We start from the raw sequence: 26,350 nt of genomic DNA on the forward strand, positions 1-26,350 counted from the left end.
TATAGTATTAAAATATTCATCTTTAAACCAACACAGCTGTAAAATAAAATCTTAATTCTTTTTTTAGAGGAGAAAGAGGCCGGCCAAGGCAAGAATGCTTCAGCCCATGGAAGTAATAGGGGGCTTGTTTCTGGAGCTTTCGTTGCAGACCCTGCCGGCCTTTAAACTTCGGGAGGATGAGCGGCTGGCGAGGCGTGGGGGCCCTGCGCAGGGTCCGGCGCCGCCTCCGCGGCGGGTGGTGCCGCTTTAAGGATGCTCTGCGGGTGCCGGCCGCGGCGGCGAAGATGCAGCCATGACGTCACGGCCCCGCCCCGCGGGGTGATGCTGCAGCAGCAGCGGCGGGCCGGGGGCGGCGGGGCCGGGACCCGAGCTGCGCACGGGGCTGACAGGAGCCCGGCCTCGGAAAGGGATGCCTCCTGGCTCGAACCACAGGTACTTCCATTTCCTCCTGCGCCCTCCGCACAGCTGCCTTGCTTTGTGCTGGGAGCGCCGCGGCTTAGGCCCCAGGGTAATCGGAGTGCCCAGGCTGGGACTGGAGGTTGGCACGGAGACCTTTGTTCTTCCTGAATGTCTAATTAATTGAACTGTAAACGGAGACCCCATCTTCTCCCCTGAGTGCAGAATTCTCCCTCCCAGAGCAGGGTAGCAGCTGGGTGACAGGTTTATTTCACCTTTGCTAGGAAAGAGAGCAAACGCTGGAATTTGCCCCAGGCTTACTCTGTGCTATGGGTGCCGGAGGCCAGTTCCCAGGTCACCTGGGCAGGTGTCATCAGCTTCCGGTTCACCTCGCGGGAGGTGGAACGCTCTGGATGGCCAGCGGCCCCGGTGTAACCTCCCTGAGCATCCCAGGATTAACTTTATGATAAGCACGGAGGATTTGTGCTTCCTTGCCAAGGGTAACATGCTGAGGTTGAAACAGGAGGGTTATAGCAATTTGGTTCACTCTGTCCTTGACAAGAAAAAACTTCTCAAGTCATTTCTGGGATTACCAAAATGTTTATGTTGTTCAGCTTTTGTAGGGAAGTAGAACCGGCTGCTAATGAAACTCAGATTCGTTAAGGGTCGGATCAGGACTTTTGGAATCAATTGGTTGTCAGGTAGGGGCCGGATTGCCACGGATCAGGAGAAGTGGCCCACAGTTTAGTAACTAGCAAATACATCCCTTTGAGTCCACAGAGCTCTTTAATGATCTGGGAAGATTTCTTTGAAGTATTAACTTTGAGACTTGGTAGAAGGAAGGGTGGGGGAGGGCTGTGGCCCCATGTGACTCTCATGGTGGGAGCCTGGTTTCAGACAGAGAAGAGGAGAAATGAGGAAATGATCTGAGCTCAGAGTAGGGTAATTTTAAGCATTCAAATTACATGGGCATTGTTTATTTCTATTAATCATTTGCTACTTAATCATCTCATAACACAATTTCAGGGATTTATTACTTGAAACATTCTCTGTATTCTGGAAGCACAGTGGACCCAGCATATAAACTTTAGGGGGTCCAAGAACATGCACATATTTTGGGGGGCTGAGTAAATGATAATATAGTGTGATGAAGATGGTCTGGTGAATATTTGTATTCGTGTATTAAAATTCTATGTTAGTATCTTAACTTTCACTTTCAGGTTTTATAACCTTCAAAACTGTACAGTTCTTAGAATAAACATCCATGAGTAGCTTTTAATAGATGTATTTTTAAATAAAAGTGGTAACGCTGATCCCCAAACTTGAAGGCGAACCCTTAGTGAAGACTGTTTTAGCTCAGGTTTAATTCTGGTTTAGATGTGGGAGAGGGGAGGTAGGTTGGGGGTGAGAGGGTCTCACTTTTGTGAGGACAGGCTGCAGGCTGTGTTTTCAAGCTGGGGGTGGTGGGCAGGTGGCGGTGAAATGGTCTCATCTCAGGTAGAGACATGAGCTGTTTACGTGTCCCTTTTAAGTGGGGTCCAAAAGGTTCCCCTTCTCAAAAATATACTTCCACCCTGTGCTGTTGAAATCTGAAATTGTTCCAGACTGGGCCCATGGCTCTTCATTCCAAAATGAAAGGGAAGATTTCTAATGGATGTGCACTTAAGGTCACTTTATGGGGGCAAAGTGCTAATGGGAAAGAGGGGCGTTGCGTGCCTGAAGGGGCAGGTAGAGAGGCAGAGGGGGACCTAGCCGCGGGGGCACAGGTGGGGCTGCGACCAGACAGGTAGAGTCAGGTCAAACTCTCCAACACACCTGTGCTGAAGGTCTTCCTTCTGACTTTTAAGGAGACAGTCATTCTTTGGTGTTCCAGCAGGTCCTCTATTTGTGTGATCTTAATGAGTGAAGCTCCAGGGACTGCTAACAACCACCTGGGTTTATGAAGGCAAGACCAGCCAATTTTTCTGGCGTGTTTACTATTTACAAGGGCCTGCACTAGACCCGAGAGGTATATAAACAAGATGCTTAGCCAATTTTTTTTTCAATTTTTGATCTAATCTTCATAAATGAACTATGTGTTTAATGAAGTGCTACTTGTCCACATAGTTCTTAGGAACGCCTGCTCTTGTTCTGGAGGTGAGCATGGGATTTTTCTGAGTCACAAGATGAACCTTTTATAGAAGTGAGAGCAGACTGATTCTCTGGTTTTGTCAACCCCTGGCATCTCGGTGTGAAATCCATCTCTTATCAAGTCTTCCTGATCAGCTAATCCCTTCCTGATGGGTTCATCTCTCCCCACCACACTGCCATTATGCCCAGCTGTTACCCATCGCTCCTCTACATGGGTGGCTCCCACTGCTAAGAATGCCTTTCCTCCACAGTTTCACCTCACTCAAGGTCAAGAATTTTCTTTTATCTCTATAAACTCAGGGTCTTAGTTCTCAGTAATCAGCCACATAGGAGGATGGGTGGGTAGGAGGGGGAGTGGATGGATAAATGGATGGATGGATATTTGGAAGAGTGGGTGGGTAGATGGGTAGATTAGAGGATGGGTGTGTGAATATGTAAGTGGACGGATGGATATGTGGATGTGGATGGATGGGTGGATGAGTGGGTGGGTGGATGGATGGATCAGTGGATTCTAAATCCTGCTGGCACATCCCTAAAGTAAATCATTTCTACCACTGATGTCTTCTGAAGAGAAGGAAGACCATCCCTGAGTGGGTAGGCTGGTGAGGGAGTTTGGGATGCAAATCTGGAGTGATGAGGAATTTCAGAGTGATTCATAAAGAAGCTATTGACTAGCAATAGTGCGATGGAGGGCAGTCATGGTAAGTTAGTGTCAGAAATAAGGGTCTCATTCTTAAAGCTTAAAAACTAATTTTTTAAATTTGTTTTCAGTCAGGGTAGGTAATTAGGTTTAATTATTTATTCTTAGAGGGCGTACTGGGGCTTGAACCCAGGACCGCATGCATGCTAAGCATATACTCTACCACATGAGCTATACCTTCCCCCTTAAAAACTAATTTTGAAAGGAAGCCTCTACCACTGATCTTGGTACATAACAGGTATTCTTGTAGGAAAACCTGTCAATGCTCGGACCGTCGGCTCAGGTCTAGAGTCTGTTTCTCAGGACGGACTGCATAGGAAACTTAGGCCATCAGTTTTCTGTAGGCACATGGGGTGGGCTAGGTCAGAGATCAAACCCAAGCCCAGAACTTCCCCGCTTGTGTTTGGTCTGTGTCGTTCCCTCTGATCTTAGGAGCTTTCCTCTTCCTGTGCTTAGTAAAACTGACCTTGGCTAAAATGCACAGGCCAACATGCTAGAATCCACTCCTTTAATATTTACAATCTAGATTAATTTCTAAGCAGTGAAAACAGTCGGATGCCCAGGGGCAGGTCTCCGAGAGGCACAGATTGCAGACCCCAGGGGGTAGGGGACAGAGAGGGTGGGGAGAGTCTGGGAAGGCCTGGGCACCTGCTAATTCCCTCCCCAGGGTGACAGCGTTGCAAAAATTGTTCAAATAAATAATTTGAGGATGGAAGAATATCTATTTCTCACTCCTCCCTGGTTCTTTTTGGCCCTCACTTTTTTTTTTTTTTTTTTTAAATTTGTGGGCAGTGTCCCTATTCAGCATGTTGTCTGTGGCAAGCAGGATTCAGGGAGCTCGGTATATTTCTTTAAAGAGACTCGACTGAGAAAATGCATTCATCCAGGTGATGCTGTAAGGAAAGGACTTGAGTTAAACTCATTCAGCTGCTTTTAGGCTCAGACCCCTCCCCCTGGCCTAGGGCCTGGCGGAGTAAACGCACATTTTAGGGAGGGTGACCCCTGCGACTCTCCATCCTGAGAAGGAAGGGCTGTCCCCTGGCCGCACACAAGCACTCAGGGTGCTGTGGGTCCTGTCCCATGCCTGGTCCCCCCCACCCCCGGCTCCCCTGGGGCCTGCAAGGAAGGGCAAAATTAGCCCTGGAAATGGGCCGCAGGTCCTGAAATAGCCCGGCGTCCTTCGGGACCTGGGAGCAGCCATGGGGCTCTTGGTGGCTCCCACTCCTCATGGTGCTTTGCGGGGCCCTCCTGGCAGAGCCTGTCTGGGGAACCGTCCCTTTGCATCTCAGTGTGGGGACCCAAAGGACGCAGCCCCCTTTCGGAGCAGGGAGAGGGTACCGGGCTCCGGTCTCCCTGGGCGGGTGAGCTGCTCCGATGTGAAAGAGAGGCCCAGCAACACCATCCACACCGCAGGCTCCACTCTGGGGGCTCGGGGTTCCCGCCGAGGGCCCCGGCTGTGAGCCCCCCTTCCCCACGTGGAGAGGGAGGGGAGCCACCCGGGCAGATGCGCTCCGGTGGCGGAGGCCCCGGCGGTGACCCCCCCCCCCCGCCCCCGGGCTCTCCCCGCAGGAGCACCCAGCGGCGCCCCCTACGATGATCCCCGCGGCGAGCAGCGCCCCCCCGGGAGAGGCCCTCTTCCCCGCCTTGGCCCCTCAGGACTTCTGGAAGCCTCCCTTCGCCGGCTACGCGGGGTCCGTGACCCAGCACATCAGCCACCGGGCCAACAACTTCAAACGCCACCCCAAGAGGAGGAAGTGCATCCGGCCCTCGCCGCCCCCGCCCCCCAACACCCCGTGTCCAATCGAGCTGGTGGACTTCGGGGACCTGCACCCACAGCGGTCCTTCCGGGAGCTGCTCTTCAACGGCTGCATCCTCTTCGGCATCGAGTTCAGCTACGCCATGGAGACGGCGTACGTGACGCCGGTGCTCCTGCAAATGGGCCTGCCCGACCAGCTGTACAGCCTGGTGTGGTTCGTCAGCCCCATCCTCGGTGAGCACCCCCCCCCCCGGCGCCCCCTCCCCACCCACCTAGCTGCCGGCCTCCGGAAGGGTCCCCCGGGGTCCGTCCCCTCATCAGCGTGCACTTGTAGGAAAGCACAGATACGGCCGGTCAGACCCCGTATTTCAAGTGAGTTTGTCTACACCAGGCTGCAGGCCCGGAGCTCAGCAGACCCCAAGGACTCCACCATCCTGTGCCAAGCTGCGGTTAGCGGGTCCACGCAACACAGCCTGGTGCGGTTTGGGTGGGAGGCCCTGGGGTTTCTTGGGTTCCCAGAAAGGTCGTGGCCGCTTCATGCCTTACAGGAGCCTGAGTGTAAAACCTAAGGAGAAGCTGAGTGATTCCAAGAGTCTGTTTAGCTTTCGTTTTCTGGCTTAGGGTTTTGGTGCTGAATCTCGAGTTTCATCACCATGTTCTTCTGATGCCCTGGGGACGTCTGAGTGCAGGTGTTTCAGGAATCTGATGATGCTCAGTGCTGGCCCCTGTGTCCCGGGGGGACCCCAGCAGTGACCGCTGGCCTGCTCTGTTTCAGGATTCCTACTGCAGCCATTGTTGGGTGCTTGGAGTGACCGGTGTACCTCAAGGTTTGGAAGGAGACGCCCTTTCATTCTTGTCCTGGCTATAGGTCTGTTGTTTTGGAATTGAAATAAAACGGAAAAAAAAAAAAAGAGAGAGAGAGAAAGGGAAAAGTCCCCAACTGCTTCCTCTTAGGAAAATTTCAAAGAGTGTTGACCAAAACAGTTACCGAGATCATTTCACTGGCATGATGGTGGGGAGCACCCTGTAGCCTGGCCCGAGTTCACTGTGAAAATAGCTCACTTTGATCATTTTTTAAAACTACTTAATAAAATGTATGTCATCCCTGCTCTGCTTGGTAAAATAAAAACTCTGATCTGAGCATCAAAAAAAAAAAATATATATATATATAGGGAGTCTGCATGTGGCTTTTCCAACAGGCTCTGCTTGAGGTTTGATTACAAAGGAATTCTCGGGGCCCTAAAGATTCTAGCCTGAAGTGGTGGCCGCCGGGGACAGCGGGTCTGCGTCTCCTCAGGTGACTTGGTTCTCCGTCTCCAGGGGCGTTGCTGGGCCTCTCCCTCCTGCTCAACGGCAGGGACATCGGCACGGCGCTGGCCGACACGGCCAGCGACCACAAGTGGGGCATCCTCTTCACCGTGTGCGGCGTCGTGCTGATGGACTTCAGCGCCGACTCGGCCGACAACCCCAGCCACGCCTACATGATGGACGTGTGCAGCCCCGCCGACCAGGACCGCGGCCTGAACATCCACGCCCTCCTGGCAGGTAAGGCTCCGTCAGCAGGGGCGAACTTCAAGGCTGTAGGTGAACACCGACGTGATTGAAAGTGCCTGTCTCAAACGATATATATGTATTACATATTATAATATGTATACATATATATTATATGCATATATTATATATAATGTACATATTATATACATTGCATATGTGTGTGTACGTATATATGTGTGCAATATTACATATGTAATGTATGTATGTGTATATATGTGTGCATGTAACTCTGTGTGTGTATAACCACATGTAGGTTATACATAGTTGCGTCTCGGTACTTTTGTAGACAGTCTAGAGGGGGCCCTGAATTAGCCAACCCCGTCGTGGCCCCTCGGAGACGTCCAGAGTCAGGTTCCTGCAAGTGTCTTGTCGCATCGCTTTCACCCCCCCGATCAGCACGTGACCTTGTTTGGTGTGTTTCTGCTTAGAGACGCCTTATTTAGTGTGCGTCACGGATCCGTTACTGTTGAACTCACGGCCGACAGGACTGTAACTCGAGCCTGAGCACAGCTCATCTGACTCACCTTTTTTCCCCTTAAGGCACATCACGGGCTGCTGGGGGTTGGTCTGTCGGCACCACACTTGGGGGCCATTTTAAACAGCGATGTCACCCCAAACAAGCACAAAAATGTCGCACCATGTAGACTGCAAAAAGGGACGGTTGTTTACAGTGTGAGAGTTGGAACAAGAAGGCAGAACATCACTGTGCACAACCTCAGCCGGGACCGTGCGTGTTGGGCGACTGAAAATGTTTGCGTTCTGCACGTCTCCGAGAATGATTGCGTATTACATGTGTGTTTATTAGGGTTACAATCCATTTTAGTGAGATTAAATTCAAAATATGGAATCCGTGAATAATGATAATTGACTGTGTGTGTGTATGTGCACGCGCGGTTACACACACACACACACACACTCACACTCACACCCCTGTGCTGCACTAATACCCGGCACGAGAAACGTTCCCGTGGAAGTCAGGAACGAGGCAGGAGTGAGCACCGAGCCCACAGAGCCGAAGTGATTAGACATAGAAATAAACACCAGGTGTGGAGGGTGAGAACCATCCCCAGTGGCCTCTGTGATTGTACATGTGAAACCTGCAAGATAATTAGTTGCAAAACAGTAAGAGAATTCAGTATGGTGTTTGGTTTTCAAAGTGTTATATGAAAATCAATACCTCTGGTGTTTGCAGTGCTTTGCATATAAAACACTTATCTTGTTACAAAATATAGTGGAAGTAAACAATCTCGTTTAAAACAGCAAGGGGGAAGATCTCTGCAAATCAAGGGAAAGACGCCACAAGCCGTGGGCGGGACCTGAGTGAAGAGGCGGGTTGGGGGGTGCCCGGTGGCGAGATGCAGGGCCTCTCAGAGCTGAAACCCGGAGTCGGTTTTGGCCTTTTCCTCCTGTTCTTTGTGGGGCTTCGGGCACCTGCTTGACTTCCCCAAGCCTCAGTTGCTTCTTCTAGAAAATGCCATTGTTCATGGCTCTCTAATTACACACCTGGATGGATGTGGGCCCAGGGAACGTCTGCCTGGGTCTCAGCCAGGCAGGGGTTTGGAGGGTAGGAAGAAGGAATTCGTTTTTTTATCTTCTGTAGACAGCCCCCAGCTTATGGGTTTGACGTAATGATTTTTCTGCCTTTACTGTATTGCAAAAGCTGTGCACATTCAGTAGAAACTTTACTTTCAGCTTTGGTTTTTGATCTTCTCCTGGGCTAGAGACATGCCGTTGGGTCCTCTCTTGTGATGCTGGGCTCCCAGTCGGCCCACAATCACTAGTGTGACGAGGGTCCACAACCAGCCTGCCGACCATCCTGCCCTCAGACAGGTCTGCCCTTCACTTTCAGGACCGTGTTCCATGAATGACATGAGACGGTCAACACCTGGTCATACAGTAGGCTTTGAGTTCCATGATTTTGCCCAACTGTAGACTGATGGGTGTGTTCTGAGCACATCCTAGGCAGGCGAGGCGCAGCTGTGCCGTTTGGTAGGTTAGGTGTATTAAATGCATCTTCAACTTCCAGTATTTCCAATTTAGGCTGGGCTTACCAGAATGTAGTCCCATCATAAGAATAGGCAGATCTGCACTCTTCTGTAGTGTATCTTTCTTTTTCCTTTTCTAAAATTGTGTTAAAATACACATTAAGTTTATCTTCATAACCGTTTTTTTTTTTTAATGGAGACACTGGGGATTGAACCCAGGACCTTGTGCATGCTGAGCATGCTCTCTACACTGAGCTATACCCGTCCCCCATCTTAATGATTTTTAAGTGCACAGTTCTGTGGTATTAAGTACTTTTGCAGCTGTTTATGTAGCCCCATCCACTTTTGTGTGTATCACCCCGTCCACTTTTCATCTTGTAAAACTGAAACGCTATAACCATGAAATAATAACTCCCCAATCTCTCCTCCCCACAGTCCTGGACAACCATCATTGTATTTTCTGTCTCTATGAATTTGGCTACTCTAAGTACCCCATGTGAGCAAAATCGAGCAGTGTTTGTTTTTGTGACTGGCTTATTTCGCTGAGTATGATGTCGTGACGGTTCATCCATGTTGTCGCATGTGTTAGAATTCCTACCTTTTTAAGACTGAATAATAATATTTCATTGCTTTTACAGACTACACTTTGCTTATCCATTCATCCTTTGATGGACACGTGTTGTTTCCACCTTTGGCTGTTGTGAATGACGCTGTCGTAAACGCGGGTGTGCAAATCTCTCTTGGAGACCCTGCTTTCAGTTCTTTTGGGTCTATAGCCAGAAGTAGGATTACTGGGTCATATGATAATCCTGTTTTTTAAAAATTTTTGAGGATACTTCATACTGTTTTTCACAGCAGCTGCACCATTTTACATTCCCACCAGCACAGAACAAAGGTTCCAGTTTCTCCACATCCTTACCAGCTTATTGTCTTCTGGGCTTTTTGTTGGCTTGGTTTTTGGTTTTCTGATAGTAGCGGTCCTAATGGACGTGAAGTGATGTCTCGTCATGGCTTTGATTGACATCTCCCTAATGATCAGTGAAGCTGAGCATCTTTTCATGTGCTCGCTGGCTGTTCATTATGTCACTGGAGAAATGTCTAGTCAGGTCCTTTGCCTGTTTTTTGAATCAGGTTGTTTGTTTCTTTGTTGTTGAGTCAATGTTTGGTTATCACTTCAATCATTAAAAAAAATAATCAAGTTCTCTCAAATTTGACTGTGATTGAGGGTCACAAAATAGCAATTGTTTTCTTCCAAAGGGGTGGGGGGAGCTAATTAGGACCATGAACGTAGAAAGTTAAGAATAATTGGGGATGGGGGCTGTGGACATGAGGTTAAAGGCCGGTGAGGACAGTCTGGGTGAAGGAAGCTCTACAGACGAACCACTGAATAACTAGATTCAGGGTCATGTCCCACCGAGGGACATGCAGAAGGTTGGGTCCAAGCCCAGGCCTTTCCATAGACGATTCTGTCCAAGGTCAACCTCTGATACTCCCGGGTCTCCCCAAGCGGAGGGCAGGTGCCGGAGAGATGCAGGCTTCTCTGCATCACCAGGACCAAGCTGAGAGCAGGCGCCTCCCCGCCAGGAGCCTGGTCAAACTACAGCTGGACCCAAAAATAGAAGCCCATCAGCTGCTTCGAGCGGCGAAGGGGCTGGGCGGGCAGGGCTCGGGGGCCGCCGGGCCTTGCACTCGCGGCTGGAAGCTCCGCGCTGGGCAGGAGGAAGCAGCACGTTCTGGAGGTGAGAATGTCGGTGACCCCTGGCTGGGAGCAATGAGACCTCACCCGCGTTTTTACGTTGTGCTGCGTGAGCCGCTGGCGTTGGCCGGGTCCCTGAGGCCGTGGAGTCAGTGAGTGAGAACCAAGGAAAGAACCAGGTTCCTCCAGCTCTGTGGTTCCCGATGGCTCGATGGCCCGGAAAGCCGGCCACTGGGGTGACCCGCTAGGGGTGACTTTCTTAATGGTGGTTGTGCCCAAGGACGGTGTCACCAGGTGAGCAAGACCAGCACGGCTGTGCAAACTCCCGGGTGTATCGTGCAGTGGTCCACGTGCTGGGGACGAGGTCGCCCCTGCTAACGCAGCGTTGACGTTGGGGGCAGTGGGTCCTGGAATGGGAGAGGTGACCTGGTGTCGACGCTCATTTTTGGTATTTCTAAAAGGCCATGTAAAAGGGGAAGAGAATGTGAGCAGGCAGTTATCAGGCCCCAGGAGGCAGCCCTCGAGAGCAGGGGCCCCCCAGAGCCCTATTCTCTTCTCCTTTGTGTTATGGGGAGTGGGTGGGACATCTCGGTCCTTGGAGTAGATTTTGCGAGTCAGGTAAGGAGGGAACGCCTTCCTCCAGGCTTTCTTCCCTGCCTGCGCGGGCGTTGACCCCTGCTTCTCTCCCCAGGCCTCGGAGGAGGGTTCGGATATGTGGTCGGGGGGATCCACTGGGACAAAACCAGCTTCGGGAGAGCCCTGGGCGGGCAGCTGAGGGTCATCTACATCTTCACGGCGGTCACCCTGAGCATCACCACCGTCCTGACCCTGGTCAGCATCCCCGAGAGGCCCCTGAGGCCCCCGGGCGAGAAGAGGACGGCCATGAAGAGCCCCAGCCTCCCGCTGCCCCCCTCCCCGCCCGTCCTGTGCGAGGAGGGCACTGGCCAGACCCTCCCCTGCCACGCGGCCAGCAGCCTGTACGCCAGCTTCTCCAGCCCCATCTCCCCGCTCAGCCCCCTCACGCCCAAGTACGGCAGCTTCATCAGCAGGGACAGCTCCCTGACCGGCATCAACGAGTTCGCCTCATCCTTCGCCACTTCCAACATAGACAGCGTCCTCATCGACTGTTTCACGGGCGGCCCCGACAGCTACCTGGCCATCCCCAGCAGTGTCCCCAGACAGCCCATCAGCGTCAGCTTCCCCCGGGCCCCCGACAGCTTCTACCGCCAGGAGCGCGGCCTCGGGGAGAGGCGGGAGGCCGCCCTGGCCGCCGGCCTGGACGGCGACGTGCTGAGGGTGGGCTCCCTGGACACGTCCAAGCCGCGGTCGGCTGGGATCCTGAAGAGACCCCAGACCCTGGCCATTCCAGATGCGGCCGGAGGAGGAGGCCCCGACACCAGCAGGAGAAGGAATGTGACCTTCAGTCAACAGGTAAAAGCAAATGTGGGAGGGCACCGTGCGCCACCGCCCCCCATCAATTAGATGGCTGGGAGGGAGATTGCCAGCCCATCTAGATGACGTCCGTCAGGAAGGACCTGGGTCTAAAGAGACAAGCCCCAGGACACCCTCACCTCACATCCTTACCCAGGGTCGGTGGAGGAGTCTGTGCCCACCGTGAGCCCAGAGGGCGCCACCCAGGCCTCTGCTGGGAGCTGGGCGGCGCAGGGCAGGTACTTGTAAACACCCTTGCGTTTGCCTGCCGTGAGTCTGTTGCAGCATCCGACCCATTTCGGTCGCTTCTGGTCTCCCCCCCACCATGTCCACAGCCCATTTTGGCTACATGCGCCCAGTGCCAACCAAACTGTCTTCCTGATGAGCCCAGGCAGATGTTTCCAGGGCCTCCGTCCTCCCCACCTCCCTCTCCGGGTGGGCAACCTTAACCAACCAGCCCAGAGGCTGTCAAAACTCTGGATCTTCAAAGGCACCAGCATGTTCTGGGAAGACAGACCGTCTTCCGGAAAGGCTGCTGGTGGTGTATGCCGTATAGGCCAGACTGACCAAAAGGCCATGAGCTGATACATGGGATCTGGGTTGTTTCAGAGTCCGTGATCTGGAAGAGGTTACTTTAAATAAAAGGGAGTTATTCTCTCATTTAAAGCAGAGGTAAGGGTTCTACGGCCCACCTGCCCTCGGGGGCGTCCAGGGTGCTTGGAGCTTCCTGAGCAGGAATCTGTGACCCGTGTTCAACCTGCACAGGCTCCCACGGGGGGGGGGGGCGGCAGTTCTGGGGGCAGGTGCCCTGGCCACACCCCTTGGACACATCTGTCGCGTATCCCCCCAAGGGACCCCCTGATTTTGTGGGGGGCCGCTCGGAGACATGTGGAGGTGGCTGCCCGTGTTCTCCTCCTTGTTAGATTCTTAAGCACGACCATGCCTCCTTCGCGTTACTGCCAGCCAGTCTTAGTGCCACTTTTATCGCATCTTCGGGTCCGTGTCGTCTCACTTTGAGGAGGCACTCTGCAAAGGTAGGCTCCAGTCCTGCAGGGAAGTCCTCGGGCCCCCACGGGCAGCACCATGAGCTCTGATCTGGAAAGCGTTTGAAGAACCAGAGATCACTGGAGGGTTAGGAAATCCCATCATTGGCAAAGGAAAGCGGTTTCTCTAACTGCTCGAGCCAAGCGCACAGTCCTTGATGACACCAGAGCAGTGAGTTCCTCGAGCCTTTTGTCAGTACCAGTCATCCTGTCCTGTTTCCAAAAATTCCATCTGGCTTCCAGACACAGTTGTTAGATTATGGTTGAATATCTCTTTTAAATCTCTTTAAAAATTTCCATTCTCGAATCAGTTCTTTGAGGAAAGTGAAAACCTTGAGCTAAATATAATACATCCAGGCTCAGTGGGGACGTAGGTGTCAGTTTAAGTCTCCCTCGGGCAGCCATGGGTGACAGGCTCTGTTGACACGGCTCCCCTGGGAGCCAGCATCTGGGCTGTTTCCGTCCTTTTAACATTCCCATCCGGAACATCCAGGTGCCGCTCCCCCGTGGAGCCAGAGTAAGGTGCTGTCTCTTCTCTGGAGGCATCTGCCTTCCAAAGTGATTCGTTCACCTGCCTGGTGTCTGCAAAGGGGCCTCGAGATTCCGGGAAGAGGCAGCTAAGCGACGTGTGAGCGTATTTGTCAATGGAACGTTGCCCCTGAGCCCTGCTGGGTCCAGTTCCCTTGCCGGTGACACTGGGCCGTCTGGGCGCATGGCGAGCCTTCGCCGTCATGCCCTGCACCTGCTCCCTTGGCCGCCCTAACCCCAGTGTAGATAGGAGTCCACGTGTCCAGAGAGAAGTTTGAACAGACCCCAAATCACCTTCAAATCAGTCTTTTACATCCTTTCTTATGGAAAAGACAGGCTTCATCATGCTCTGAGTTGAACTGACCCGTATTTCTTTTCTTTCAACTGCATTTCACATTTGGCAAAGTACAAACTTCCTCCCTATGGCCAGAAGGCCGGCACAGGAGGGAGACTCGATTCTCCGCTGCTCCCGTCACTGCAGGGATGAGCTGGAGCCCTTCTCTCCTTTGGGTGGTGCTGGGGCCCCGTTAACACCGTCCAGGAAGGCAAACCTTCACAGCTTCTGGGTCTGCATCTCCGATTGACTTTCTCACGGGAGCAAAAGACACACTTCTGCAGGGTGGGGAAGCCGGGGTTGGATGCTCTGACCAGGGACTTTTGGGGCTTCCCTTACAGGTGGCAAATATTTTACTGAATGGTGTGAAATACGAGAGCCAGCTGACGGGCTCCGGTGAGCCCACGGGGCGGCCTCTGTCCGTGAGGCACCTCTGTGTCACCATCTGCAACATGCCCAGGGCCCTGCGCCACCTCTGCGTCAACCACTTCCTGGGTGAGCTCCCGGCAAAGCCTCCTGCGTGTCCCGTCCCGCTCGGGCGGCCCTGCGTGGGGGTGGGGGTTCCCGCCCGGGGCTCGGGATCCCGGACCCCCACTTCCCAGAGGCTGGTGGGGGGACCGGAGGGCTTTGCTCCAGGAGAAGCCGGAGAGGTGCCTGCTCGCGGCAGCCCCAGAGTAAACCAGGTGTTCCTGAGAGCAGCCTCCTCCCGCGGCCGGACACCTGGGTCTCCGCGGAGCCCGGGGCCTCAGGACCAAGAGCTCTTCCAGCAACTCGCAGTTAAGGGAGGGATGGCCCTTCCCCACCGGTGGGAGTGGGCCCTGCCGCCATCTCCCCCTTAGAGCTGAGACAGAGCCACAGGCAGACACGTCCGTCCGTCTGGTACATACGTCTGGGGCTGGTCTCAGGTTCACAGGCCCTGCCTCCGTTCAGGACTGAAAAGCCCCAATGTACATTTCATTGCCTTTGACATCTCTTTGCTGTTGGGTTGCTGAACATCTGAGGATCTTTGAGAATCGGAGATAATCCGGGGCTCTCGAGCACTGCGGGATGCACACCAGAATGACTTTCTGGAAGCCAGTTTGGCAACACAAGCAAGAATCTCAGAAACGCCCGTAACTGTTACCCCAGTGTTCCTATGTGGCGTTCTGTGCCAGGATGCAGTAGGGGGTTGCATCAGGATTACATGTGCGGGGTGCTTATCACAGTGTGACTTATAATAGCCGAAGCCTGAGGAGTTGGGAAGGTGTGAGTGTCCCACTAGTGGGAGTCGGGGTAAATATATTAGGGGGTCTCCACATTGTGAAATCGTTTACTGCCATTGAAATGAGGCTGTTTAAGAATTTTTAACAGCGTAAGAAGCAGGCATGATCATTATTGGGGTTCAAGAGGCCAAGTAAACCCCACCTCCTTCCTCTGTCAGAGAGGAAATTGGCTCGCAAGTCAGAGGCGGGAGCGCTGCGGTTTTCTCGGTAACAGAGCAGGTTGATCTGCATCCACACTTTCACTCCCTAATGTGCCCCCCCCCCCCGTAAGCAGGCGACCCCTCCCCTGCCCTGTGGCTGGAGCCCCTCCCACAGACCTTGTCTCCCCTGAAGAAGAGGACAAGGAGGTGGGGGGCTCCCTCTCCTCATGGCAATAACGTTCAGAGAGAACAGAACACAAAACCTTCACGCAACAGAGCCTGTTAGAATATGTATTTACTTTTCAAAAGGCAGGGAGGAAACCTACAAAATTTTAACAGGTAAAGTCTTCTCTGGGTGGTGAAGCTACAGGTCGCCTCTTCTTTTTTTGGTTTGTTTGGTTTTGGTTTTTTTCGTTTTCATATTTTTTAACTGAAGTACAGTCAGTTACAGTGTATCCATTTCTGGTGTACAGCACAGTGTCCCAGTCATGCGTATATATACACACACTCATTTTCATATTCTTTTTCATTTAAGGCTATTGCAAGATGTTGAATATAGTTCCCTGTGCTGGACAGAAGAAATTTGTTTTTTTAATCTATTTTATAGAGAGAGAGGTTAACATCTGCAAATCTCAAACACCCAAAAGATCATTTGTTTAAGTTTTGAATCTATGAGTCGACTTTGATCACCGGTCAAACGCATGTGCTGCTGGCTGAGGCGGGGCCGTGCGCCCGCGCCTGCCCCCGGTCACGGGCCCTTCTCCCTTCCCAGGGTGGCTCTCCTTCGAGGGGTTGCTGCTCTTCTACACGGACTTCATGGGCGAGGTGGTATTTCAGGGCGACCCCAAGGCCCCGCACACGTCGGAAGCGTATCAGAAGTACAACAGCGGCGTCACCATGGGCTGCTGGGGCATGTGCATCTACGCCTTCAGCGCCGCCTTCTACTCAGGTACCCGGCGTCCGGCGCAGCGGGGCGGCGACCTCGTGGGGGTGATAACGGCCCTGGCCGGGGGCGGGGGGTGGAGGACGGTCAGTGAGGGAAGGTTGTGTCTTTACAGCTGCAGACACGGCGTCCCAATTCGGGGGGAGAGAGAGCACTGTCTTTTTCTCTGTTATTCAGTGACCTGCAGGGGGTTAGCTGGGCGCACTGCCCTGTGCTGGGTGGCGGGGCAGGGCCGGGTGGGGACCGGGCGTGTGTCCAGACCTGAGCAAGCTGCTGGGCAGAGAGGGCCAGACTGGTGAGTCAGGGCCAAGTAGAGGCCCAGGGATGAACCGTGAGGCCACCCCCACCTCCCCAGTCCTTCCCCAAGAGGGACCGGAGTGGGGAGGGTGCAGGTGAGACCACAGGGGCCAGTGGAGTGAGATCGTGGAGCACGTGGGGTGGGCCGGGACGGAGTCCAGGGTGACCCTGAGGTTTCACCCGGGGTGACCACAGACACAGGGATGCTGTGCTGAATTCCTGCTGGTTCCTGGGGCGTCCAGTGGGGAGCCTGCCTGGTGGTGTGCAGCCTGCAAACTTCATCTCAGGGGCCCCCCACCTTTTCTGTACAAGGCCCCCGAGTCCACCCTTTGGCCTTTTAGGCCACAAGCTCCACTGGGGCAACTGGTGCTGCCCCAGAGGCTCAGAAACCGCGGTGGCTGAGACGTGGCGTATGCACGTGGCCGAGTTCCAGCAGCATGTCACTCAGCGTCACAGGGATTTGTTCCTTTCTTTTTCTTTTTGTTTTTCCTTTTGTAGTTTGATCGTTTTCTTTTGTATTAGCTTGATTTCTTTTCTTCTTGGTTTCTGTGACTCTTGTATGTTTTTGATTTGTGGTTATCCTGTTTTTCAAGAATGTTAACCCCTTACATTTGCTTTAGACTGGTAGTCATTCAGGCTCAAACACATCCTAAAAAGAATGAGAGAAGTAACCTACATTTTCTTGCCCTTCTCCCACAGCTGATGATTTTGAATTTGGTGTCATTTTCATGTGCCACAGTATTTGTCTTCTCTGGATGTGTTTTGACTATTTAAAAATATAAAAACCATTCTTAGCTCCAGGCGGTACAAAAACAGACTGCCGGCCGGACCCATCCTGAGAGCTGGGGACCGCGGCCCCCGGCTGTGTTTCTAGCCTGTTAGTGAGTTCCAGCGCCACAGTCCAGGACCAGGACTCTTGTGGGGGGGGTGGGGGGACCGTCTTAAGAAAGAAGCTCTTGGCTCTCCCTGGCTGACCCCGGGGCCCTGGGTGCCGGGTTCTCCCACGGCTGGGGCATTTGATGCTGAGAGGGGCATGGTGTGGAGTCTGAGCTGCCAGACAGAGGTCCCCCTGCTCCCCTGGGCCCCTGCGTGGGTCTCCAGGCCAAGGGCAAGCTGCCTGCCAGCCCCAGAGTCAGCCTGGAGAAGGTGGCCGCTGCCTCGGGATGGGGCGCCGCTCACCCTCCCATCTGGCCCGCAGCTATTCTGGAGAAGCTGGAAGAGCACCTGAGTGTCCGCACGCTGTACTTCATCGCCTACCTGGCCTTCGGCCTGGGGACCGGGCTGGCCACCCTGTCCAGGAACCTCTACGTGGTCCTGTCCCTCTGCATCACCTACGGGGTCCTGTTCTCCACGCTGTGCACTCTGCCCTACTCGCTGCTGTGTGACTACTACCACAGCAGGCAGGTCAGTGCCCCGCTTAATGGCTTCGGGTCCCCGAAAAGGGCACCGCCCAGCTTTGGGAGCAACTCCACGGGGGCAGGGTCCCCGGACCCGCTGCACGGCTCGTGGGCCGCGTTCGAGCGTGCACATTACCGGGAAGCATCAGCAGAGCGTGAACCCGGGCAGGTAGCTGCCCACCCAGGGAGCTGGGCGGTGGGGAGGGCGGAGGGGGTGGCCCCCCCCCGCGGGTCCCATCTGCCAGGCTTCGGGGCCACCTGTGAGTACGGAGCCTCAGGGGAGGGAGGGAGGGCGGGAGGCTCTCACCTACAGCACCAGAAGCTCAGCAATCAGGATCAATGATAATATGTCAACACGGTATCTGTGAAAATGAGAATCAACGCCCAGAGCCCATCCTGAAGTGAAGACAGGACGAGGGACAGGGCCACCCAGGTCTCGGGGCTGGGGGGGAGTCAGGAATACGGAGCCTGTCTTCGTGTAGAATGCTGGCATTTCGCTCAGCATGACTTTCCTTGAACAGCTTTATTGGGGCAGAATTCACCCCAACACTGCACATTCAGCCATTTCGGGTGACAGCTTGGTGGCTGTCAGTGTATTCACAGGGGTGGGGGACCATCGCCACCATCAATTCTAGAACACTCTCGTCACCCCGAAAAGAAGCCCCTACCCATTAGCCATCACCCTCCAGTCCTCCTCTCCCCTCCCCAGCCCCCGGCAGCCGCTGATCTCTGTGTCCGCGCACTTGCCTGTCCTGGGCATGTCTCATCAGTGGGACCAGATGATCCGTGGCCTTTTGTGTCTGGCTCCTCCCTGCCTCACATTGTCACGGTTCATCCACGTGGAGCATGGGTCCCTGCCTCACCCCATCTTGTGGCCAAATAACGTCCCCATCATTGATGTGTGGCAGTAACTTTGAGATTTTAAAATACTACATTCAAAGACCACCTTGATAACCGGCTTTCTCAAAGACACTTTAACTTTGGATTCAAATCTTTTTTTTTTCTTTTAATGGAGGTACTGGGGACTGAACCCAGGACCTCATGCATGCTAAGCACATGCTCTGCCACTGAGCCACACCCCCGCTCCTGCCCCTTTAACTCTGGGCCTCCATCGCCTCCCACAGCCCCGGCCCCGGGCGGTGCCCTGATTTGTCTGAAGGAGTTTGGAGGCTCTGAGCCCAGCCAGGCAGCCTGAAGACAGTGGTTTTTACAAAAAGTCAAGTGGCCTGGAGCCGCAGCTGCTGCAGCCACCGGCCCCGACGTCCCTGGGACATAGTGTGGTCACCGGCTGATCCTCCCCAAGGGTGGTGCTGAGGCAGTGGCCCTGTGAGCCCTGCAGGCGACCTGAGTGTCACTGCCCCCTTGTCGGCTCCCTGCAGCCTGGAGACCCCTTCCCCGGGACACACGGATGGGCTGGTCTTTGGCGAAGGGCTGCCCTGCCCCGTGGGAGGGGACCCAGGGCCTCGGGCCACTCCACCCGGGTTGGGTTGGAGCTGACCAGAAGCTCTGGCCTCTGTTGCCTGTTGAGGCTCCTGCACACACGGGTTCCTCCTGGTCCCTGCTGGGCTGCGGGCTCAGGGTTCACCGTGTCCTCCCAGTTCACAGAGTTCGTGGGGACACAGCCCCGGGGGGTGTCCAGCAGCATCCCAGAGGTGGCCACAGTTACATCTGCACACAGGACCCGGCCGTGCTGGCCCCTGGGCGTGCCCAGCAGCAGTCTGTGGGTGAGGGTGGCCCACACAGGGGGCAGACTCACTCCCACCGCCCTGGCAGCTCTGCTCCAAGACCACGTTCCACCAGCACCCCCGGGGCCCCCAGGGGTCATGGGTGAGGATGGAGGGAGAGTGATGTGTCCCAGGTGGAGCCGGGGCTAGAGGGCCCGGTGCTGCAGACGGTGCCTGGATCTCTGGTGGGTGACGTGTGGCAGGCCTTGTGGCGACAAGGGTTAAGAAAGGGGACGAGCTTGTGTGGGGGCAGGCGGGCGCTGTTTCCTTTAGGGAGAGTGGGGGGTGGGTATGGGCAGGGAGAGCCTCGTGCGCCCGGCCATGGATTCCATTTCTTGTGCGTCCTCTCTGAACACAAGGGTCAAGTCGGGGCCGGGCCCCCCGGAGGCAAGCGGGCTGGGAAGGCCCGCTGACGCCCGTCCCCGCTCAGTTCGCAGGGTCCAGCGCGGACGGCACGCGGCGGGGCATGGGCGTGGACATCTCGCTGCTCAGCTGCCAGTACTTCCTGGCCCAGATCCTGGTGTCCCTGGTGCTGGGGCCCCTAACGGCGGCCGTGGGCAGCGCCAGCGGCGTGATGTACTTCTCCAGCCTGGTGTCCTTCCTGGGCTGCTTGTACTCCTCCCTGTTCGTCGTTTACGAAATCCCTCCCGGCGACACCGCCGCCGAGGAGCACCGGCCGCTCCTGCTGAACGTCTGACGCCCGGGTCTGGGGCAGGCGGGCCGCCGAAAACCAAGGGGTTTAACTATGTGATCAAACAATAAAGGGCAGCAGCAAAGCCCGCGGTTTCCAGTCGTGGCTCCCCCGAGGGGTGAGAGGTCACGGGAGGGGCTGCGAGGATCGCTGGTGCACGTGTGCAGAGCCGGCTGCCGCTCTGCAGCCCCTCCCACCCCCACCTCCCACCCTGAAGACCCTTGGCAGCGTCTGAAGTTATTCTCCGTAGGCACGGCTGCGGGGGGGGGGGGGGCCCGCTGCCGCCCACGGTGCTGAAAACGGCCCCCAGAGCACAGGGCAGCCACCCACAGCAGCTACCCGGCCCCGCGTGTCCACAGTGCTGGGCGGAGGAAGCCTTGTCTAACTGTACGTTGCAGCCCAGAATAGTTAGAGCTTACAGTGCTTTTGGGTCAGAAGGCCTCATTCACTCACTCATTCTCTCAGCCATCCATCCAGCCGTCCAGCCATCCATCCTTATATCTGGCCAGCCAGCGACACGTCCACCCATCCACCCAAGAGACACCCAGCAGTGCCCTGGGGGTGGCAGGCAGTGGTAGGTGCTGGGGATCCAGCTGTGAGCAAGTCTCTGCCCCCAGGGAGCTGACAGGAGAGGAGGGGGACAGAGAACACGCTCATCTGTAGGCCTGAGGATGAAGGTAAGTGCTGTGAAGAACATGGGCCGGGTAGGAGGATGGGGTGATGGGGTCGGGAGGTTGCTGTCCTAGGGAGAAGGGGATGGTGTGTTCAAAGGATCAGATGCTCGGATTACGAGAGGCCGGGTAAGGCGGGAGCCTCCAGAGGGTGGGGCAGGCGCGCCAGGTGAGCGCCCATCCTGCCCTCGGACTTGACCCAGCCACCTGCACCCACCATCTTCCAGTGCCTGGTTATGGATCTGGACGAATCTTCGACATCCTGCGGGTGTCTCGGTCCTTCACCACGTGGCTTCTCACCATCTTCCATCGCTGGACTCTCGAGCTGGCTGGGAGGGCTCCCCGTGCTGGGCGCGCTGGCTGTGCATTGCCCAGGCGGGAGGGACCGGCCCGTCACTGTTGTGCCCGCTGCACTGGGGCCTGGCCCCTCGCCCCCTCACTGCACAGTCCCTATGTTTGGGGGACATACAGGACAAACTGACCACAAGTCCCAAACAGGCAACAGGGGTCCCGGGCCCGTTGCCAGCCTCCATGGAGAGTCTGGTTTATGGGCAGCTGATGTGTCCCATCATCCTGCCCTGACCGGCTAGGGACAGTTGGGTGTAGAAACCACGACCCTCTGCCGGCGACGTTGGCCACCTCCCCACCTGGGCCACAGCCTTCTTGCCCCGTCCACAGCTTCCCCCAGGCCTTTCTCAGTGCCATTGCCTGCTGCCCTCCAGAGCTGAGGTGGCTTCCTGCAGGGTCCCCGGGGTCCAGGCCTCCTGCCCTGGGCCAGGAGCACTTGTCTCGTCTGCCCTCACCATCCATCTGCACCCTGCAGCCGGGGAAGCTGTAAACAGGTCTGAGCTCATCCTTTCCCTCTTAACACGTCCCGTGGCCGCCCAGAGCCTAAGGGACCAGGTCTAAACTCCTCATGCCCAACCTGCCTCCCAGAGCCCATCACCCTCTGGCCGGCTGCAGCCACAAAGCCCTCTTCAACCACAGACATGCTCTCTGCCTATGCTCAGGCTCGTCCTACAAGTGAAGACTTCCCACCTCTTTTCTGCTCATTGATTTGATTCATCTACTAAGAGCTGTCTAAGATGCCACCTCCTCCCAGCATCCCACCCTGCTTGAAATCAGTGAGTCCTTTCCCTGTGAACCCACTGGATAAATGCCATGTCGTTTTATCCTTCGTGGTAACGAGGTAAGTGAGGCAGGTCTCATTGTCCCTGCTCCATGCATAGGTGAAGCACAGAGAGGTCTGGTGACTTTTCAGAGTCACACAGCCCCTTTGGGCCTCCCGTTAGTCCTATGCTTTTTCTGGGACCCCAGATTTGTCCTCCTCACATTTATCTTGCTCTAGAAGAGCTTTAGATTTTCTAGGAGGTGTTATGTTGGATGGCTGTCCCCTGGTCTAGACTGTTTTTGCCCAGAATGCTCAAATCTGCAAGGGAGCCGAGGAACGGGGCGGCTCCTCCTCACTCCTGGCTTATCAAACCCTGGGTCCTCTTCCTAGAACTTCCTAAGTAAACAAAAATACTTCTACACATGGGAAGGGTTGCCATCGGCCTCTTTTTCCTAAGACTCCACTGAGTCAGGCACTGCTTGGAGACAGTGAGCTGAGCAGAGCATCGGGCCTGCCCTAGGCCGGCTCCAAAAAGCCACCTGACCTTCTGGTCTGTCGCCAGCAGAGGGCCACGGACGCAACCACAGGATCCTAACCGGGAGGCCCAGGACTCGCTGTGACCCATGCCTGCTTGATTTCCACATCTCGGAGAACCACTCTCGACTCAAAAATCGAGCTGTGATGCTGGCGATGGTAGTGACCACTGCTCGCCTGTGCTGAGCTGAGCGCGTCCTCCTCCCATGGCTGGGAAGGCGGCCCCGGGCCCTGAGACCTGCACACTGGTGGCCCTGCTCACGCCAGGCCACACACACATATCCCAGGAGTCTGACTCTGGACCTGTTGCTGAGTGCCTGGCCCCTTCCCTGTGGCCTTGGCTACCAGTCCTCCTGCCTCTGCCCCGAGGGAGCTCCTGACTCCAATCCGAGGATGGAGGACGGGGAGGGAGAGCCTTTGCTCTGTGGTCCTGTGATGGGGTGAAAATGAAGGCCACTAAAAACAAAAACAACACCATGCCTTAATGTTGAAGGCACTCCTGACTTTCCCCTCCAAAAGCCTGAAGGCGGACACTGCTCCCCACTGCTCCTTGGTAACAAGCACCCCGGCCTCTGTGAGCCACGCCGTCCACAGCGCTCAGAACCCAGGGCGAAACCACAGCCTTTGTCAGACTGGTTTCTGCCTTCCTGGGCTGCTGGACCAACCCCGCAGCACAGCCTGGCATACTGGGGCTGGGTGAGGGGGTCCCCACACCCACCACACTGGGCCACAGATTTCTAGAGGATGGAGGTGGCTTCCCTGGAATCTGCCAGAATGGACAGAAGCCCCTCAGCTGCACCCTGCTCTCAGGGTGTTTGTAGGGCTCACGAGGTCCCAGCTGTGTGGTCTGAGGGCACCCGAGAGCCTTCCTCCTGGGAGGCTTGGAGGAGAGGAGCAGGTGTCCTGCGTCGGGGGCACACTCGGGACACACAGGGCAGCAGCAGCTCGGGGGGACTTTGCAGGGGGTTCCTGGGGCCGTGTGCTTGGTAACTATCCACTGCTGAGGACGCATCATGGGTCCTTTCCACACTCAGCGAATGTTTACTGAGTGCCTACTGTGTACCAGCCAGCACGGAGGATGCGGCCAGGAATGAGAGACAGTCTTTCCCTTACTGTAACATCCACGCCTGCCCGCCCCACCGCAGCCCCCAGTCCCCTTCCACGCCCATCTCTTGCCCCTGCTCCAGCTGTGACCAGTTCCAGCTGCCCTTTGCCCAGAACACCTCGTCCCTTCATCTCTGACCCCCTGCCTGGCTCCCTGCCTCCAGGAAATGTCAGTTCTTTTACAAAATACTTGTGGTACCCACACACCTCCCCCCGGATCATCTCAGCCGCGGGGTGGGGTTGGGGGCTGGGGGGACCTTGACTGTTCTCTGCAGCCTGAATTCTATTCTTTGTCTCATGGGGCTGGTAGACCCAGAGGCATGGTTCCTGGGCTTTGCAGACTCTGCCACCTGGTGGCCAAGAGTGAGTATGGCGATGAGGATTGAGTTCCACTTCTTTTCTGCAGCAGAGCCCGGGCAATGGACAAGAGGACCTGGGAGTGACAAGTGGTGGTCAGGCACGTAGAAGAAACCGGCTGGCCCTTAAACAGTCTGCTGACCTCAGGAGTCCTCCCTAGGCTAAAAAGGTCTTCTAAGAAGTGCCTTAAAGTGCTATTTTTAATCTCACTCACTGCACTGGCTGTCCTCACCCTAGGAGCTCACCAGCAGTCACTGTTGGAAGGCAGGTCCTCCCTCCCCACCCAAACTTCCATGAACAGTGTAAATCAGGACTGGAGTCAGAGGGGCTGTGAGATCCTGAAGCAGGCACAGCCCGTGGGGGGAGGCAGGACTACGAGAAACGGGAGGGAGGGAGAGGGGCCACTTCTGGAGCCACAGCAGTGGGTCCAGCTCCCCAGATGGGGCTAAAGGCCCCTCTGTCTGCTCATCCATGCCTACAACGTACAGCACCCCTGGAAAGTGTGCACCCAGCTTCTTCTGTGGGGCCGGTTCATTCATCCAGCAAATATTTACAGAGCAAGTGCCTCCCACACACTGGAACCTGGCCCAGTAATGAGATGCCCAGGGTAGTGGGGAGCAGGGACCTCATGCAGCAGAGCTGGGTCGGGGTATGCGGGGGCAGCCTCTGCAGCCTGCGCCCCCTGATGCATCAGAAGGAAACAATTACACACACCGTGGAAGCTGCTCCTGGCAGGCAGCTGCCCGAGAAGCCACCTGGGGTCGGAGCAGACAATCAGGCCCAAGGACTCACTGGGGCAGCAGGGAACCCAGCAAGGACCCTGGAAAGGATGCCTCAGATACTGAGACCCCCAAGGGCCACCAACTCAGGACAGAGAACCCAGTGAGGGCAGGCGAGTCTCAGGGGAGAGCTTGCACTGCTCCATCCGCAGTCATAACTATAGTCCCAGCAGCCCAGTCCTGAGCTCCAGGAATCCAGAAAGGGCTCACTCGACCCTGTGGCCTCAACAAGCCAAACAGGACAACTTCCGCCCGTCCCTCAGTGTCTCCAGAGGCCAGTGCCTGTCCTGCTCAGGGGTCCAGTGCAGGACAGCCACGTCCCCTGGTCTCAGGGTTTGTCAGCCTGACCCCAGGGGTCAGGGTAACTGGTGGGGCTTTGATTCCGCAGCTGAGCTCAGGACATGCCTGCACCCGCTGGCTCAGCCCAGAGGCTGAGGGCGACTGTAGTCCGTGTGGTGCCCTTGCACTGCCCCAGGTCTCCGTGCAGGCGGAGCGTGTATCATAGGGCCTGAGGCTGGCAAAGGGCACCCAGCTCGGATGAGGGGGGCTCCCCGAATGTCTCCCTACAGAGGCCCCGCAGCGCCAGCCCTTGCTCACCGGTGGTTCGCACCCACGACTGCACAGCGGTACGACCCTGAACTCGACGTCGGCGTGGGAGGTCACAGCCCATCTCTCCCTGGTGCGCCCTAATCTGGCGGGTAAGTGTCCTCGATTTACCCAGGTGGTGCCTAAGTGACGCTCACCTGCCCTCAGCACGGACACCTATCAGCGTGGTGGCTGCGCACCCAGCCCCGCGAAGTGCCACTTTCTTCGTCCACGTGGCAGTGGAACCGGAGGGGCTGCTGAGGGTAGATGGTGCCGGGACCCCATCCACTCGCCCCTCCGCGCCCCTGGCCACTCCTTCCCACGTTCTTACCCACGACCCAGGCAGACGAGCCTCCTCCACGTCTGCAGGCCCCTCCCTCCCGCCCCCCACCACCCACACTGCCACTGGAGGACACAAGACTGTCTCCAGGGCCACAGGCAAGCACACCTCTGGGGCCCACCTTCCTCGCGCCTGAACCAGGTAGTGCCCGCCACGGGCTGTTCCCCAAGCCTCCACAAGGCAGACCCTGCGTGGTTTGACTCAAGTGCTCTGGGTCACTCCTGCTACATCTCCCAAAACATCTGGAAACTCACGGCCACATCCCAGGTGAAAAGGCGAGCATATACGTTTCCAGGGGGTCTTGACACTTCAACACCCTTGACAAGCTCTGAAACCGCAGGAGGACCGCATCCTGGTGACTGCTGCCCCCTTGTGGCCATACCCACACCTAGCAGGTCACCTGGTATGAAGTCTGTGGGTAAGATTCCTAGGGAGGGGACTGGGGAGGTTAAGATGCGTCCTCAACCTGGAGGCCAACTCCAGCTGAGGGTAGGGTGGGGCACTGGCAGGCTTCAGGGAGGGGACGAGGCAGGAGGAGTGGCCAGGAGACCACTGCACTGGCTGGTGGCTCAGAGCCCTCCCGAGCAGAGGAGAGGGTGTTCTTGGTCCCAGTGACACCCCCTTGGGCCCAATAGCTGCAGGTGAGAGAAGGCAATTGTTCTCACCAGAGAAGCCCTTCTTCAGTGCAGACGGGATCTCTCTGGAAGCCGCTCCAGAAGGTAAGCGGGGTGCTGGTAAGCCGCTGCCCCTTCCCCACTCAGGGGGCGGGGGGGCGGGCTGGCTGGCTGGGGTCAACCGCCAAGCCTCCGCCCGAGCCCCCCCCCCCAGGAACGAGACGCAGTGCACCACAGTCCACCACAAG

The 26,350-nt window shown here is 55.9% G+C and overlaps 1 protein-coding gene across 3 annotated transcripts; it reads left to right on the forward strand.

The window, feature by feature from the left end:
* The first annotated feature begins 308 nt into the window (after positions 1 to 308).
* On the forward strand, positions 309 to 20,092 carry SLC45A1 (solute carrier family 45 member 1). Of its 3 annotated transcripts, none has more exons than XM_032495110.1 (9): positions 309 to 432; positions 4,796 to 5,216; positions 5,758 to 5,850; positions 6,303 to 6,527; positions 10,909 to 11,648; positions 13,895 to 14,048; positions 15,728 to 15,904; positions 17,394 to 17,599; positions 19,747 to 20,092. In XM_032495110.1, the coding sequence occupies exons 1-9, from the start codon at positions 322 to 324 to the stop codon at positions 20,011 to 20,013; spliced, it is 2,394 nt and encodes a 797-aa protein (XP_032351001.1). In that variant the 5' UTR covers positions 309 to 321; the 3' UTR covers positions 20,014 to 20,092. The 3 variants fall into 3 exon arrangements, with proteins under 3 accessions (XP_032351001.1, XP_032351003.1, XP_032351002.1); XM_032495112.1 differs by having other exon boundaries at positions 15,793 to 15,904; positions 19,747 to 19,881; XM_032495111.1 differs by lacking the exon at positions 5,758 to 5,850.
* The last annotated feature ends 6,258 nt before the right edge of the window (positions 20,093 to 26,350 follow it).

The sequence above is a fragment of the Camelus ferus genome, chromosome 13 (genome assembly GCF_009834535.1).
Source record: "Camelus ferus isolate YT-003-E chromosome 13, BCGSAC_Cfer_1.0, whole genome shotgun sequence".
Taxonomy (NCBI): domain Eukaryota; kingdom Metazoa; phylum Chordata; class Mammalia; order Artiodactyla; family Camelidae; genus Camelus; species Camelus ferus.